We start from the raw sequence: 17949 nt of genomic DNA, 5'->3' as shown, positions 1-17949 counted from the left end.
CTCTCCCAGTGTGATTTTTAATATTTACAGCCCCTCCTAGCTGACAACTCAGATGTCAAATGTCATGAGCAGATAGAGGCAGAAGAAGTGTTGACTTTGAATTTCAGGGACTCGTAGAGTTGGTTTCTGTTCTCCCACCTTCTCTATCAGCTTTGCACTTGAGAATTTCCACTGTGCTCAGTGTTACTCCAGCAGAGGAAAGCTGGAGAAATGATGTGAAATGTCAGGAGAAAAATGCAACTTGAATAATCAGTTGATGTTTTACTGCTCTGTGCTACCAATTGCTCTGGTATTTAGTGCCAGGTACAGTGGATTGGTGGTGTCCTTTCTGTTAACCCTTATCACCATGCTGCCCAGAAGTAGATCCGATTTGGGGTGGATTCCTTGTTGACCTGGGAAAAATCCTGGGAAACTGCTTTTAGTAAACTAAGAGAATCCTTCCAACCCAATATGTAAGTGAATTTCTGTCTTCATCTCCTAGGATGCTTGCTGAAATTTCATGAGATGGAGATAAGCACTTGAAGATAAATTGAATTCAAGTGCATGCTTGAAAACCTTATTTATAAAAATGAATGGCTTTTTTTCCTCCCTTTTTGCTGCCACTTTGAATGACCCAGAATTATTTACACTGCATTATTGAAAACATTGCTGTGTGATCTTAACTGGGGATTGTGTCTCCATCCTTTTCTTCATCTTCCATAATCACTGTTTGCTTTTCTTCTGTAAGCAGCTTAGTGCCTTAAAAAACAGAATGAAAAAAAAAATAGAGAGAAAAAAAAAGAAGTTGATGTAGAAAATATCAGGATAAGAAGAATTCTTCAGCCCTAATTTCTTGATCATAACATAGTTTTCTATATTTATATGACAATATTAGTTAGCTATTGCAAATGCAGATGCCAAAAGAGGCAAAAGTTAGAACACCCACAAGACAAGTGCCATTCCCACTGAAATGACAGAGTGTCAATAAATTCCAAAAGACACTGAATTAAGATCAATCTGAAGGCAGAATCAGGTTGTGGATTACCTTCCACAAATCTCTGCCTCTCCCCTCTTCTTTCTCATTTTCTCCTTTTCTTTGACCCTTTCTTCCTCTTTTTTTCTTTCCCCCTTTCCCTTCCTTTTTTTCTCATAGTTAAACCAGTAAGTCCTCCTTATGGATCTTGAGGCTTTTATGTGATACCAAGATATCACAATTCCTGTAATTGCTGTCTTCATTAGTTACTATACTGAGTGAAGAGAGGATGATGCAATAGGTAGAATATGTTCTTGATCCCCATTTTAAAAGATTGTGTTGCTTTTGCCTGTTCCCAGTAAAAAGCAAGTGACTTGTAAGTCACACTTTATACCCACATTCCCTGGTGTGGAGGTTAACATAGTCTGAAAACAGGATGAGGGTTATCTTGTGTTGAGACCAATGGAATTTCTCTCTAATTTGGTCTCCTACTGTTTGCTCTCAATCTGTGCTAACCAGCTGAGTTATTCTGTCAAACCAACCTGTTTTGCTTCTTTCTGCACCAAAAGCCCTCTCACAGAGGAGGCTTTCAGTCAGTGATGAGGACTGAAAATAGAGCAATACCACACAGGAAGATTTTCTTCAGCTTTTGAGTCTTTTCAAGAGGGGATGAATTAAGGAAAATCTTAACCCATACTACCCTTCATTGAAGTGAGCTCCTGCTTCGCTTAGATGTAGTTCTCGTGTGTGGTTTCAGCAGGACCGTGAGATAAACCAGAAGGCATGGATGAATATTAATTTGAAACACAAAGGATTTCATTTGTTCAAGCAGCAACTGAGCAACCACCATCACTAACTGTGAAGAATTACGTCCTTTTATAGAGAAAGGTGTAAATGCTCCCCAGCCAGACTTCTATTCATATAGGAAACTTAGGCAAAAGCAGACAGGTTTTTTTCCCCTGTAATATTTGGGGTCTGGGTTGTGGGTTTTTTAAGGAGGAGTGGTGGGGTGGTTGTTTTGCTGGTGTCCTTCTTCATGGAGCATTTAAGGAATGAGGAAACCTAAGTAAAATATGCTTGAAATGTGAAGCTACAATGGATCATTTGATGAAAGCTAACCTGTTCCGTGGGTAAACTCAGGAATAAGAGGCCAGGAATGTATGCTAAATAAAGCTGCCCTGTACTTTATGTTCATGTCCACTCTTTTAAATTATGAAGTGATGAAGGAAAAGTATGTTTATGAAATTCTGATGGCATGGTTACGGCACATAAACTAGCCCTTTTAGAGCAGATGCTAGAGACAGCTGGAAGGCAGCAGCCAAGCAGAGGTCCCCAGCTCTCAGCTGTACCCACTTAGTAGCGTGCCAGATGCTTCCCACAAGACAATGCATCATTATCAATGAATCTCTTTGGTGACTGATGAACTTCATAGGTTTCCAGTAGAGTTTAGGATTCAGAGCTCAGAGAAAGGTGTAGCTTAGAGCTGCAGGTTATTAACTTTCTAGACCGTGGACCACTGGCAGCTTCAAGGACAACTACATGCCTTTAAAATCAGCCTTTTAATGCAAAGCAGTGGAAAGAGGATACCAATGGGATGTCGAAGCTAGAGTTATCTCTGTGCCACTGGGATAGGATTTTCCTTTTCTTTGATGTGACACCACTGATCACTTGTGGACAAAGAGTGTTTTACTGAATACAGGTTGGAAATTCTGGGTTTAAAGGAGTGAGCAGGAGGTTGGATTTGGGGAATATTTGTAAGTCAGACTGTCACTGTTTACTGTTCAAGTAAATCACTTTACCTCCCTGCCTCTGTTTTCCCAGCTGTGTGTATTATGAAGTGTAGCTTATCCTGTGGATCTGTTTCAAGGATTGGTAGGTTATTCTTTTAATATCTGCCAAGGGATTGAACTAAAGAAAGCAATTAGAAATACAAGAAAGTCATGTTTTCCCAACAGAACTTCCAACTGCTTGCAGTTTTCAGCTATACACTAGGACCTCTAAGGCTTGCAGAGACATAATAGCCTCTATTAAGAAGCTCAAACATAGGCAGAAGAAGCAGTTGGCTTAAATCAAACATTTCCCTGGTGCCACCTAGATCTAACCCACTCCTCCTGGCTTATAAATCAGAGAACCACCAAGATGGTACCAGTTCCATTTGACTGCCTGTGGACAACTCCTGCGTGTAGGATGGGATGGGAGAGCAATACTGGGTGCTCCAGTCACATCTATTGCACAGGGAAGGAGCGAGACATAACACTAAACTGCTGTGCTTCTCCTGCATTGCTCAGAGCTTTCCATTGAGGGTGTGATGTTACGCTAAAGAAGCTACCTTAACTAATTTACATGGACATGAGGGTGACTGAAGGTTTGAAACTGTGGTTTTACTAGTTATCTCTGATCTGATTAAAAAAACCCTAAGCAACCACATTTCAGGAGCCACGTTCCCATGTTTACACTTGTATTTACATTCGTGCTCAAACCCACAGGCCTGAAGAGCTCTCAGATAATCTTCAGTTCATTGAATACATTGCTAAGTGGGGATGGCAATCGAGTGTTCCAGAGCTCAGTACAGGCCTTGGATGAGATATAAATCATTTACTCTCAAGTGCAAGGGGGAAAAAAGTGACCATTAACACTGTGAATATATCTTGCCTTCTGGTCTAATACTTTCTGAAGAACAAGATGTTTGCTGACTGAAGGGGAGCTTGCCACTTTGGCTGGCCACATGGCTCATTTGCACGCTCATGGTACAGTTATTTGCAGCACTTCAGCAGAAGCTTGAAGGGTGAATACATTTAGAAGGCTGACACTTGTAGGGGAGAATTTTGTAATGCCAAGGCTTAGCTGCTTAAGATGACTAAGGACTGATTTCCTTAGTCTTATTATGCAGGTAACAAGTAACCATGGATTTGTCCAGAGATTAATATTTAGATCCTAATTTAGCAGCTCCTTTTCTGTACCTCTATTTCCCATTTGGTCTGTTTCTCACTTGGATCATGTGCTGTCCAGTAGATACATTGATATTCATCACTTTCTACAGGCTGTTTGACTTACTTGTGACAAAAAGTCTCTCTGGCCACCTATGTGGGAGGAGGGCCATCCTAGAGTGCTCATAACCAGCTGGCCAAAATGGAGAGTGATTACACAGCTGCCATTTTTTATCCACATTTACAACAAATCGATTTGTGTGGGCAGCTGCTCACAAAGATAATTAAGCTCTGCTACTACAAACAATTAAGTGGAGTTTGGTTTTTACTTTTTAACTGGCATCTGGAAGTGGGAAATGTTAGAAACATGGACATTCCTCATTAACAGGTCACAAGGGATGCACAGAGCACTGTGCTTGCTGCAGCAACATCAGTATCAGGGAGACAGGGACAGAAAGGTCCGTCTATATTTATTTAGTGCATGTAGCCCTAATGGGTCTTCTCAGGTCTCCAAGTCTGTAATTCAGGTTCTATTTTGCACAGCAGTTCTGCAAGAGCTCAATTTGTTTGTGCTCTGTCTGCTGCCTGATGGGATAACCCTGAAAGTAAACAAGTAGTAAATATTGGACCAGCCCTCAGCCACAATGAGTCACTTTGTCATAACAAGTCATGGAGCCAGAAAATTTCAACCATCAGAAGGCTCTATGTTGGTGTCTATCTTGAAGAAGAAATATGCATCCTTCGAGCAGGGAGGGAATGAAATGCAGACATTCAAGCAGATAGGCTACTTTGCCCCTGATACAGGCACAGTCTGCCACAGGACATCAATCACTTGAAAACAGATCTTGAATATGTGATCTGAAAAGATATCTGCAGGGAAAGGCAGCATCTCCCCTGATACAACTTCAGGCCACTTCCTCTTGATAGGATGAGAGGAAATGGTTTCATGTTGCACCAGGGGAGGTTTAGATTGGATGTTAGGAAAAATTTCTTTGCTGAAAGAGTGATTGAGCATTGGAACAGGGGCCCAAGGAGCTGTCACCATCCCCAAAGGTGTGCAAAAAATATATAGACATGGCACTTAGGGACATGGTTTAGTGGGCAGAGTGGTGTTGGATTGACAGTTGCACTCATATGATCTTAGAGGTTTTCTTTTGCAATCTTAATGATTCTATAGGAGGCCGCTTTGAATCCTTGCTGAGTGAGGGAAGGTGGCTTCACCAGTAGGAAAGAAGGTGGGAGGTATAACTGAATACAACTAAAACCTGCCTTAGTTTCTATCATTTTAACAGGAGCAAATGCACACAATTTGATTTTTTTCACACTTCTCCTTCCCCTCTCCCCCATCCACATTACTAAATATAATGTATTAATTACATTTAAACCAAACAAGAGTTAAGCCTCTCAGCTTCGCCATCACATGTTTTGTCTTTGATTTCTATCAGGCATGCTTTGCTTTCAGATTCTCCTCACTGTACCCTCAGAAGTGCAAAGGACATGCAGCATTCTACATGTTTAAGTCAGTTACAAAGGCTCAGCTTCACCCAGAAAGATGTCTACAAATACAAGGGCCTCTATGGGGTGGTGAAGGCTTTTGCATGCCTTATAATTATTATGTGTACAGTAAATTCTATTCAAAGTGTACCTGAAACTCAGGTGCTTGATGTACTGAGCTCCTCAGAGGCCAAAGTGTCTGTATCAGGACCTCTTCATTTAGTGTCTCTCACTGCTCAGTAGTGCCAGCCCACAACAGAACTGGTTAATACAATCAGTTCCTAAGAGAAGAGTTTTTTCTAGTTTTGGCAGTATCTGGTACCTAGGGCTCTTCTTTTTATTTTTATTTATTATAATTTTTAATTTTCATTTTTATTCATTTGTTCATTACCTCTTTTATGTTTTTACTCCATCCTTTGATCTGGAAAAAGCTGGTTTGTAGCATACAGCCTTGCACTAGCTCCTGCATCCCTAGCTAGTACTAGTAGCTAACATTTGCACTGTGCTTTACATCTTCCAGTTCTTTCAGAAACGTTGATGGATTGAGGGGCTTCTGTGACAGAGCCATAAGAGAAATGCAACAAACAGTCATAGGACCAAAATATGGCTGGATGGCTGACTTCATATGGTCAGCAAGCAAATTGGCTGCTGCACTGGAAATAATGCCACAAGCTCTGTTAATGAGAAGATAATCACAGTGTAGTTTCCTTAGTGCATGTCAAGGACTGTGAAGTTAAGAGGAGATTAATCAGGATGGCTTTGCTCCAGTTGTTTGAGGCAGTGTCAACATGTTAGTGCTGGTGACCTAAAAACTTGTATGTGCTCAGGTCTGAAAAGCAGGGGAGTAGTTGGCCTCTGACAAAAGAAGGATCATGAGAGAGATAATCAAGTGACCTAATATCTTTTCTTACTCCCCTTCTCTTCTGTCCCCTGAGCATGGGCAGAGAATATAGAAAAGACTTTCCATGAGCCACTACTGCTGTTATACAGTTAGACCTAATAGGCACATTTCAGCAGGGTTTGCTAAGTACACTGCACAGAGCAACCTCCTTCCAGCCTCCTCCCAGGCAGACCTCTGGAGCACCATATACCCAAGTTTCTTACCTATTATTAAGGGTGGGATGTGTATTGCAGGTGTATCCTTTCTCCTGGGCTTTTTCTGCTCCATGTCAGTGATCTGGGAGCCTGGGCTCACTCTCTCTCTCTGTGGCCTCTCTGTGATGCCATATCTCTTCAGCAGATTATCAGAAAAATCTGAAAGTATGCCTGCAGGCAAGCAAAAAAAAGAGACTGCCACTTCAGCCTTGTTCACATCAAAGAGATTTGTGCCTGTGTAACTTTCCCAAGGCGGCAGGAGCTCATGATCTGCTTTGTGTGGTGCACCTACTCTTGATGTTTTGCAATGGTTTGTATTCCCTCCAACTCAATTATATCCCATAATCTATAGATAGCAATGCAACCAGGCCAGCTGGCTTCTGGTTGTACTCAATGGCCTAAACTCATGGTAAAGATGAGTGCAACCTTCTATTCCAGAAGCTTAAACATCTTACCAAAGTAGCTTCATTGTATGGATGCTCAAATCTTGGCTTGGGAGAAATATTACCACACAGAAACAGCCTATTTGAAGTAGTGAAATGATGTTTTCTTTATGATATGGCTACTGCAGGCACACAAAGCAGCTCTCCAGCCTGTGAACCATCTAAGAGAGAATTGCTGAGGGATATATGCATGTGAAAGCTGAACAGTCAGATTCAGTATCTGTATTACAAATACAGGAAAATCCAAGCTGCTTGTTTTTAACTTCGTAACTGGTACACAAGGGATTGTGCAAGTAGTTAGTGGCAAACTCCTCTGTGCATGTGCAACATGGGAAGAAGAACTCAATGCAGCTGATACAAGAACAGAGCTTTCTCTCCCAAGAGCACAAGGAGTGCTTGTTAGCAGAGAGAAGTGACAAATATTTATCTCTACTGCTGATCTTGGAAGATCATCAGGTTTCAGTGGCACTCTCATTCTTTCCATCCCCAGGTTGGTGGCATTTGGCTCTTGAACTTCAGAGCTCTGTAGATGCATAGCAGCAGGGAGCATTCTACAAGGAGCCCCTTTGTTGCTGCAGTGGTTTCTGGCTTCCTGAAACACCCACTCTTTGCTAGAGTCCCCATAAACCCAAGAACCCTACAATTTCCAAGAGGAGCAACCTGCAGCCAGCTTGTGTGCTTCTGTGGTCTCTTGCCAGCCTTGACCCCATTCAGCCTCCCCTTCAATTTCACAAGAAAGTGCAGGGTCTGAACTGGATCCTTTTTGATTTTGGACCAGATAGAATTGGTACATGTAGCGTGGCTCAGCAGCTAGCATAACACATCCTTTATCACATAAAGACAGCAAGATCACGAACTCCAAGGGAGCGTGTTTTGCAGAGCACACAGCCACTCACTTTGGTATCCCCAGACCCTGTGAGAAAACATTTCATGTAACAGGGAATGACTTTAAGAGAAGTCAGCCTCTCTGTTTGTTTGTCTCAGGTGCACATGACATGAACCATCATTCTTGCCCACATCCAAGAGAACATTAATAAACAAGGGGTCTCTGGGCCTTTGCCCAGGTTCAGGACCCTCAGAGGACCCGGTACTTCAAAGTCAAGAGATGTATTGCTCACCTGTTAGAGGTGGTGGGGTGTGCCAAGCCGGTGTATCTTTTCTCCTTGGCTTTTTTTGCTCTTGGTCAGTGTTTTGGGAGGCTGGGATGGTTTTACCTTTTCTTGGTTTCTTTTTTAGGTCACAGCTCTTAATCAGCTGCTCCGAAAGATCTTCTGTGGGGGGTAAAAAAAGAAGAAAAGAAAAAAAGACAAATAGAAATTGAAACTCAGCAGAAATAATAAAGCAGATGGTGAAAAGAAAAGCTTTAATAATACTGCTTTCATTCAAGTAAATTAAAAAGCCCGTGGAGAAACATTCCTTAAGCTGAAAGTCAGCACATGAGACTTCTGTTCCATACTACATGGGAATCTAATGACTTAGGTGGTCCTTCTGAGTTGTAGGTTGCAGACATGAGAGAGCTGCAGGCAGCTGTGTTCTGTGTGGTAGAAGGAAGGCTGCACCATTGTGTTCAGAGGTCCTGCAGCCATACCTTTTTCATCCAGCATGAACTGTGTCTTCCAGAGCTACCAGGGCATTTTTGTGAAGGAAGGATTGATGTGTGTGGGGTCAGCCTTGTTACAGGCAGAGAGAATATTGTTCCTTTTGAGAGCTGGCTTTATTTCCAGAGCCACTGAGCAGCTGGTATGTGCTTTTGATTTACATAATATTACACTCAGTTTTTTGTTTTCCTTTAAAACAAGCCATGACTCAGATGACTCAGATGGTCATCACAGTTTTTCTGCAAGGATCTGCAGTTCTGGGTTCAACCTGAAGATATTGAATATAACCTGTCATTAGTATCATTACACAAACCAGAGCTTTTATTACTTCAAAAGCTGCTTGTTTGGCTTCAGCTGGGCTCCCTACACCCCTACCCAAGCCCTGACTGCAAACTTGGGTGCAGCAGGACTTTGTTCCAGGCTCTCTCACACTATTTGAGGCTGCTGTGGGTAGAGGCAGGAAGGATGACCTCCAGGTGAAGTCCCTGAAAGGTGTGGGGTCTTTTTCTAGCCCTCACAAGCTTCCTGCACAGTCCTAATGAGCTCATTTATCCTTCCACTGCCTCAGTTTCCCAACTGTAGAATGGGACTCTTTCTATGCTTACTTAAATAAGCAGTTTTATGGAGCAGCTCTGTTTGGTATTGCAGCAGTTGTAAAAAGTGGTGCCTGTGGCTAGCAGTGCCATGTGGCAGAGGCAGAGCTAGGATACCTCCCTTGCAGGCCAGATAAACAAAGTTGATGAAATTGTGCTTGCCAGCAGTGAGGCACTTTTTATGACAAGCAAGTGAAATTGAGTTTGTTTCATTATAGTCATCACAAGGGTAACAACGAGCAGATAGATTTTTGTTTCTAGGGTTGTTAAATCTTCATGACAGTTTTGCAAGGCGAGAATGAAGTAATAGCATTTGAAGCAGAGGCAAGGACCATGAATATGCAAAAACCCCACATCTATCAAGTATGAAGTCTGCTGTTTAGGAGTGTGGTGGAACAACGATGCCTCTGATAGTCTCAGTGCAGAAGTTATGTATGAAATAGGTTCAAGAGTGGAAACAGATTGATGATGGAGAAAAAGTACTTAGAAAGCTGCCCCAGTGGAGGCAAAGGGGATGTTTGAAATCTTCTGCTGAAATTGAATATGGAAAATGTGTTCAGGGAAGGCTCAGCTACATCCCAGCTTTCAGCTTAATGTGTTATAAATGAAGAAACATCTACTTTTTCTACCAGAGAGAGCAATGACTCTATTTCCTTTCTCCTCTTTAATTAACAACTCTAGAGCCTCAGATGATATTTATATGCAGGAAAAATGCTCTCTGCCTTTCCATCTGGCATTATCAGTGTCAGCAGAAGGTGGATTCTATCAGGTTTCATGTGGGCTCAGTTGTGTTGCTGGAGGGGAAAAACGGACACTGGACAGGACCTAATGATGTGAAGACAACACCTCTCTAATTACCGCAATGACATCATCTAATAACACTTACCTAAATGGTTACAGTGTGAATCTCGCTTGTCCAGTCTGTCTTCTGGGATATCAAGTGGCTGAACACATTCTGTTGACATCATTGAAATGGGTTTTTCTTCACTTTGAAGCTACTACACACACACAAATAAACAACAACAACAACAAATCAGCATCATATCATAAACCAGACATACCAGTGTTAGATATTCATTTGCCAGCCAGATCATGAGAAGTTCTCATCTTTCTTCAGCTGCTCTCTGTCATGCAGCCTGCTGGCCTGATTTTGCTCATGTGTGCTAAGAGACAGGTGTATTAACAGCCTTGGTTATACACACAATGGTCTGGTTTTCCTCCTACCTTGCTGTAAGCAACCCACACTATCATGGGAGGTCTGCTGGCTCTACAGAAGACTGACAAAATTTGATCATACAGAAAGTGCTATCACATACACAAAATAAATGCTAGGAAATGGGATGTTTTCATCTGCTTTTCTTCTTAGTTATTTTCTCAGCTGTAAACTAAGGAACATACTTGGTTTATCATACTACCTAACTTTAGTTACAAATGCTGTTAAGTCTTATGAGAGAGCTTGGATACTCCTGAAGACCCAGGCATGAGTGTTGCCAATGAAAGATGGGCAGTGCTTGCAGACCTCAAAGCCAGCATGAAGTAGACTTATTTGTCACCTTGATAAGAGCATGGGAACCTGTCTCACAAAGCTCTCTAAGCACCTGTGCTCTGTAGGTCACACTGGGTTGCCGGGTTGGCTGTTTTCTCCCCCTTTACTCACAAGGGGAGCCCAGGCTTCTACTTGCACTCCCCCAGACTGAGATTTGATCCTGTGCTTGCTCACTCTGGGGTGACCCCAGCTGCCATCATAGGAAGAAAGAAATTAGACTATGTCTCTACTGCTGATCATTTCTGTGGTTGCTTAGCAGACACCTGTCAGAATGGCAGGGCAATGTTAAAAGAAAAGAAACCCTTCAACCTGAAGGTGTTGTCTGAGCATCTCCCTTCAGCCATCAACTACTGTGGCGGTCTCTTGCTCACAACCTCTGCTCTTTGTTCTCAGATAATAAAAGTAGATTCTGACTTCCTTGTAGGGAGCAGGAAGACAATGAGGAAGAAAAAAATCCAAAACCTTGGGAGATAATATGAATAGTAGAAGAAATTAGGAAAAAAGTAGAAGGAGGGAGGGTGAAGAAGAAAAAGCAAATAAAAGAGAAAGGTGAAATAAGAGGCAGTCAGAGAAAAACAGTGACAAGGAATACAGGCAAATAGGAGAGTGTACTGTGGGAGTTTGTTTTTATCTTGCTGGAGGTAAAGAAATTACCTTTATTATTTCTCTGTACAGTGCAGTGGTTGTTAACAGAACAGTAGGGGAGCTCACCTCATTTCAATGACTTAACTTGCATCTATATAAAAAGCAATTAATCCTCAAGGAAGATCCAGTCACATAAATAATTGCAAACAAAATATGAAAGGTCACACTCATAATCCTGCACTGAGCTAATTCTTCAGGGGATGGAAAAACAAGTCCTAAAAACCAGTGACTTCAAAGTGAAGAAACACTGGAGGACAGTAATAAAGAACAGGAACACTGACTCACAATGAACATACGGGTTTATCTCTTAGACCCTTCAGGAGCCAAAATTTGCAGAAGTTTGTAACATTTTACAAATTCTTAAATACCTTACTGAGTCAGGCCTGGATAAGGGGCTGCACCTCCAGCTGTTCACTGCAGAGCTGTGCCAGTCCAGCCTCACATCTGTACTAAAGGATTACACTGCCTGGAGACTTCATTTGCTTTCACGGAAAAACATCATCTTCAACTTGGGAAGACCCTGAATAAAGAAACCTTTGAGAACTTGCTCAGTTTATCCACTGTATAAATAAGCTCTAGTTACAATTTAAAATGAAGCAGTCATAATTTTATTTAAAGCAAAAGCTTATTATCTTGCCATATGAAGGCTCACACTGCATTTTGTTATTTGAAGGAGGTTTTTCTTTCACTTCAGTGCCATTTGATTTTGTTTGATTTGCTTGGGGCACGCTGGCTAAATATTATGACTCTAAGGGGAAATGTTCTGTTCTGAAGGGTACTCTGTTTCGAAAGTTTTCAGTAAGATAACTGATGCCATTTCAGATACTATGGACCCTTTTTAAAGAGCAATTAAGGGAAAAAAGTAGCTAAGGAGTGTAAAAGTTAAATGCAAAAATAGTAGTAAATTATATTGACTGGACATGTGCTATAAAATATGAATTACTTTGGTTTGCATTCAGTAAGTTGTTTCATTGAGTTATTCGAGCTAGTAAAAATTAAGCTGTGTGAGGAGGCTCAGTGTGAGGTTGGGATATGAGGATTATGAGAAACTTCATTATTTTTCTTAATGCAATACTTTGAAAACTAATATTGTAAAATTAATCTCTTAGATCTGGCTTCACATTTTCATAGTCACAGATGGCTATGCCTGTGGTATCTTCAGTGCTTTAAAATATGGTTTGGCAGCCCAGCTTCTGACACCCCTTCTTTGTGCTTTTCCTTTTGAAGTTTGCCCTGCAGCCAGCATTGCCTTGCTTTCAAACGTGCTTCCAGGCTACATGGTGGGACAAAAGACTAAAGAGAGAACACTACCAAAATGTGTCATGAGTTTTGATACCTTGGGTGCATATACACTGCACATGATGAGTGAACCTATGCTTGCTGGTGCACCCTGCGGCCATAGGTTACACGCAGCACTCTGGGTCAAAGGCAAGGTGATGTATGTGAGCATTGTAATGGTGCTTTCCCAAACCACTGAAATCAATTCCTGACACTAAAGAAACAGATTCCCCAGTAGAGTGTTGCCTGGGAAGGAAGGCCACTATGGAGAGTGTATGAAGTCATTAATAGACCTTTATAAATGGAAGCACATTCTCATATTTTCATATGTTAAGTGAAGCTCTTTTCCCAGCAGCCTTCATGCTAGCAGGGTTTGCACTCTGTCAGTCACCATAGCAGGGAATGCTTGCTATCTACAAGATGGACTAAGGTGTTTGGGTTTTTATTTCACTGTTATATCTCTTGACATAATGCTCCACATTCATCCTGTGTGTAATGGTGGCAATGGAGCTCTAAATCACACTCAGCAGGAGACACTTCCTGAAACACATATAGAATTATTATTATTATTTTTAAATCATATGAATTATAATGAATTTAATCATATGAATCATTCAGCCTGAAGCTTTGGTACAATGCAGCCAGGCTGTACCACCTGCTGCAGAGCTGCATGCCTGAAGGAGTCACCTTGGATCTCTTCTGGGAAAAGACAGAGCCGATAGGGACACCTTACATCCCTGAAGGTTAAGACAAGCTCTAGCTTTGCTTACACAGTTTTGCATTTACTCCTTGTAAAAGCATTTAGCATTCAATAGGATTGGCTCTACTTCTTTATAAGAGGACTTTTATTAAAGTTCTTCTTACTTTTAGAAAGCCAGGGGGAGTTGGGGTTGTTCACCCTAAAGAAGAGAAGGCTCTGGGGAGACCTTATTTACAGGGACAGGATTTTGGGCAGGGAGAGTTGTGACAGCACAAGTGGTGATGGTATTAAACTAAAAGAGGGGCATTTAGACTGGATACAAGGAAGATGTTGAGGGTGGTAAAACTCTGTCACAGGTTTCCCAGATATGTGGTAGAATCCCTGTCCCTGGAAATTTTTCAGGTCAGATTGGATGGGGTTTTGATCAACCTGCATAGGGTTTGGACTAGGTGACCCTGAAATGCTGCTTCCAACGCAAACCAGTCAGGAGCTAACCTTGCTGCCACTGATGCACTTAGTTCAAACTGGGAGCAAGGGGAATATCTCACAGTGTGCTGCCCCATGCAGATACCGAGGGCAGTGCTTTGCTGCCCAGGCATCAGGGTTTGCTCTTTAAGACTGGTGCCTCTTCTCCCACCATGTGCACCCTGATGGGCCCCTGAAAAGTTTTGATCAGTAAATTATATTTTAATTGCTTTGTCCCTCTCTGCCTGGTTGCAATGAGTGCAGGAGCAAGGAGGGAGAGCCAGGCTCCCAGAATGTGGAAGCTAAAGACAGACCTGTCCTTCTGTTGCATGTCTTCTGCAGGCTCTTATAATATAAATAGGCCCCTTATTTTCATTAAACCATTCACAAACATGTAAAGAAGGAATAAAATCCTATTATCTGGGAGTAGTCATCCTGCACCCCCCCATCTCAATGCAGAGCTCCTCTGAAACAGCTCAGGGGCCCAAGGGAATAGTACCACACCTGCCTGCATTTGGCTCCTCCCACCTGCACTCAGCAAGCAGCCTGGGCACTTCACCCATAGCCTGGTCCTATCCTACCCCCGTTGCAGCTGCTTCCTGGGCAAGTGTTGTAACTAAAGTAAGGCAGCCTATCTGCTGCAGAGAGAGCAGAAAATAGATGTCCTGATAGTAGAAAGACTGGATGTTCCTACTTTGCATTCCAAACTTGTAATTACGAGTTCTACTATATGTCTAATGTTGTTTTCTTGGAGTGACATCTTCCTGAGCACAAAAGACAGCACATGCTACTGTGTAGGGTTTCTTCAGTTCTTTGGACACTAGCCTGCTCTCTCCAGGCATTCTTGTCAGATTAATCTGATTTTTATTTTCCTAAAGCATTTTTAAAACTTCTTAGGAATGATTTAGGTATTTGGAAACCTGACCCAGGTGCCTCCCTCCACCCAAAACCTTTTGCTACTCAAAGTTGTGTGGTTGCAGAAATCCCACAGAATTGCCTGGGAGCTGTTTCCTCTTGCAGAGTGCTTTTTGGGAGGTGGTGGGGAGGGGAGTGGTTCAAACCCCTGTTTGGGCTGTGGACTGACTGCCTCCCACAAACTTGTGAAAAACATAAGAAATACCAAAGAAATACTTTGACTGATGTAAAGAAAAAAGTAAGATAATAAAAACTGCAGAGGTACAAAATAACCATTGCATGTGCCAGCATATTGTAGTGGGATAAGAAGTCCTGCTGGCTTCTTTTATCAGCTTGTGAACTATCTCAGCAGTTAAACTTATTTGAAGCAGTTGTCTCTACAGCACTCTCCTCCACATGACCCCATCTACGTGTTCCAGCCTCACTGCAGTTGCACCCCAGTTTTCTCTGCATGGAACCATCCCCATCCTGCTGCATGCAGAGTGGAAATCCCAGAGGTGACAAGTGTGAGTTCATAGAATAAAATCATACCATTATTTTGGTTGGAAAAGACCTTTAAGATCATCAAGTCCAGTCATTAACCCAACACTACCAGATCACCACTGAACCATATCCCTCAGCACCTCATCTACATGTCTTTTAAATCCCTCCAGGTATGATGACTCCACCACTTCCCAGGACATCCTGTTACAATGCTTGAACACCCTTTTGGTGAAGAACATTTTCCCCACTATCCAACCTAAACCTCTCCTGGTGCAGCTTGAGGCCCTTTGCTCTTGTCCTCCCACTTGTCATTTGGGAGAAGAAACCAACTACCACCTCACTACAACCTCCTTTCAGGGAATTGTAAAGAACAATAAGGTTTTCCCCAAGCTCCCTTTTCTCTGTCACAGAATCACAGTTTTACCTTGCTGGTGGTAACTGCTAAAGGAAAGGAAAAGAAAAAGTTAAAAACAAAACAAAACAAAACCAAGGAGAAATAAAAAAAGGAAGAGAAAAATAGAAAGAGGAGAAGAGTTGAGAAAAAAAAATTGGGGGGGGGGGGGGGGGGGGGGGGGGGGGGGGCGGGGGGCGAAGAAAAGGAAGAGGAAACAAGAAAAAAAGGTAAAGAAAAAGAGCAAAGGAAGACCCACCCAGGCGGGAGGGCTGTGTGTGGAGGATGAAGTACTCACAAAGCGGTGCGAAGGGTGCGGTTTGGTGTCGGGACTCGCTGGAGCGGGACCTTTCGGTGCTGGGGCTGCGGGGGATGCTCCCTCTTGCCTTATCTAGGGACCAGCGGAACCGTCGCTATGGCAACGCCGCGCACAGGCGTCCTCCGAGAAGGCTGAGACGGAGCATTACCGCTCTCCTGCCCCACCAGTGGCTTGGAATCGCGTCTGCTTCCTCTTCCACGACTGCTGAAGCTGAAGGAGAGGGGGACAGGATGGGAGATATCACAGTGCCTCAAGGCGAAGGCATCTTCCCCGCCGGATGACTGAGGGGGGGCAGATGCTGCCGCTCTCCGAGGAGCTGGGCAGGATGCGAGGCTCTGCACAGAGAGCCCCAAGGCGAGCGGGAACTGCAGCCGCTGAGCCAAGAGGCGCAAAGAAAATGGCAAGGGGAGGGAGCGAGGCTGATGCCGTCTGGGACCCAGGGGAGAGCTGGGGATAAAAGTGGAGCAAGGAGGCAGGGCAAGTGGCTAGGAGCGCACCATATTCACTAAAACTGATGGACGCCGTCTCCAGCCCTCAGGGTCAGCGATGACTGCAGTGTTTGTGTATGTATCTGGCCACAACTAGTTACACAAGCATGGTATTTATGGGGCCAGGCAGGGAGTCTTCTGTGGCTGCCAGTTGTTTGCCAGTAGGGACTAGTCTCTCCTATTTTAGCCCATGCCTTTTGATGGAGCTGTTATTTCAACTGAGGGAAAAATACACAAACATTCCTGGTGCTGGAAAAGCTCTGGGAGAAACACCCTCTTCAGTGGTGGGATCGTGAACTGCCCCTCTGAGTGTTCATTTACAACAGAAATCCTTTTGTCCATGCCCTTTTATTAAAACATCTTTAAAAAATGTGACTGCTCACAGTTGTGGTTTTTACCCTCCCTCTCTCCCCCCCCTACCCTGCTCAGTGACTAAAATTCCACCAGTGTGCATACCATACCTTAAGTAAGTTACTGTACAGAAGGCCTGACCAGTAGAGGTTAATTCCCAGCTAAAGGCATTACCTGGAAGACCTGTGAACTTTCTCACACAGTATCACAGTAACTAAGGTTGGAAGAGACCCCAATGATCATCAAGTCCAACCTGTTCCAACAGACCTCACAACTAGACCATGGCACCAAGTGCCACGTCCAATCTCCTCTTGAACACCTCCAGGGACGGCGACTCCACCACCTCCCTGGGCAGCCCATTCCAATGACGAATGACTCGCTCAGTGAAGAACTTTTTCCTCACCTCGAGTCTAAACCTCCCCTGGCACAGCTTGAGACTGTGTCCCCTTGTTCTGGTGCTGGTTGCCTGGGAGAAGAGACCAACCCCCTCCTGTCTACAACCACCTTTCAGGTAGTTGTAGAGGGCAATGAGGTCACCCCTGAGCCTTCTCTTCTCCAGGCTAAACAATCCCAGCTCCCTCAGCCTCTCCTCTTCATCTCCTTCTCCATCTGAGTCTGGGAGAGACAAGCATATTCACTGCCTCACAGAGTGTTTAGTTGCATATGTTTAGGTGTCTTAGAGACTCTTAAAAAGCAAGCTCATTAAATGCTGAAATTCCTCCTAAAAAAAAAAAAAAAAAAAAAAAAAAGGAAAGAAAAAGGAGCACAGGCTCCTGAATAAAGTATACTAAGTATTTTTTGGCAAGATGAAGTTGTCTAAATTGAGAAGAAAAAGAAAACAACACCCCCACCCAAACAAAAAACCCCACCAACACCCACCCAGAACTCCTCTAAACCACACAACCCCCAAACTGCTCATGAAAAAAAAAGGGGGGCTGGGGGGGAGTTTCTGAACTGCACATTTCCATATCACTTTGATTTTACTTTCAAGATTTTCAAGACCTCTCTGTTGCAATTGATTTTAAAGAAGAAAAAAACACCCTCCATTTTTGCACTGAAATGACTTTTACTTAGAAACACAAGTTATAGCTTACTTAGGAAAATAACAGGAAAAAAACAGATCACTGAAAAATGGGCTCATGAAATGAAACAATTAGATCAAAAATACACTTTGAGGCTCAGCTGAAGATTACCTTTTTACTTTTTCATTGTCCTGGTTGGAAATATCAGTCAGACATTTATAGCACTAGAGAAATTCCCTGAGGA

The 17949-nt window shown here is 43.0% G+C and overlaps 2 protein-coding genes across 2 annotated transcripts in view; one reads left to right on the top strand and one right to left on the bottom strand.

Moving 5' to 3' along the window:
• PDE1C (phosphodiesterase 1C) overlaps positions 1-15613 on the top strand; it is a 299114-nt gene extending 283501 nt beyond the window's left edge. Inside the window, exon 19 of the mRNA XM_054161024.1 lies at positions 15305-15613. Within this exon, the coding sequence (XP_054016999.1) occupies positions 15305-15351 (47 nt within the window). The 3' untranslated portion in view covers positions 15352-15613. The remainder of the gene's footprint in view (positions 1-15304) is intronic.
• PPP1R17 (protein phosphatase 1 regulatory subunit 17) lies at positions 87-15905 on the bottom strand. The gene is made up of 5 exons (XM_009904760.2): positions 15824-15905; positions 9989-10100; positions 8030-8182; positions 6478-6639; positions 87-738 (listed from the first exon to the last, which is right to left on the bottom strand). The coding sequence occupies exons 2-5, from the start codon at positions 10068-10070 to the stop codon at positions 659-661; spliced, it is 477 nt and encodes a 158-aa protein (XP_009903062.1). The 5' UTR covers positions 10071-10100; positions 15824-15905; the 3' UTR covers positions 87-658.
• Between the last annotated feature and the right edge of the window lie 2044 nt (positions 15906-17949).

This window comes from Dryobates pubescens, chromosome 4, assembly GCF_014839835.1.
Source record: "Dryobates pubescens isolate bDryPub1 chromosome 4, bDryPub1.pri, whole genome shotgun sequence".
NCBI classification, from domain to species: domain Eukaryota; kingdom Metazoa; phylum Chordata; class Aves; order Piciformes; family Picidae; genus Dryobates; species Dryobates pubescens.
This window is presented reverse-complemented; position numbering and strand designations above follow the sequence as displayed.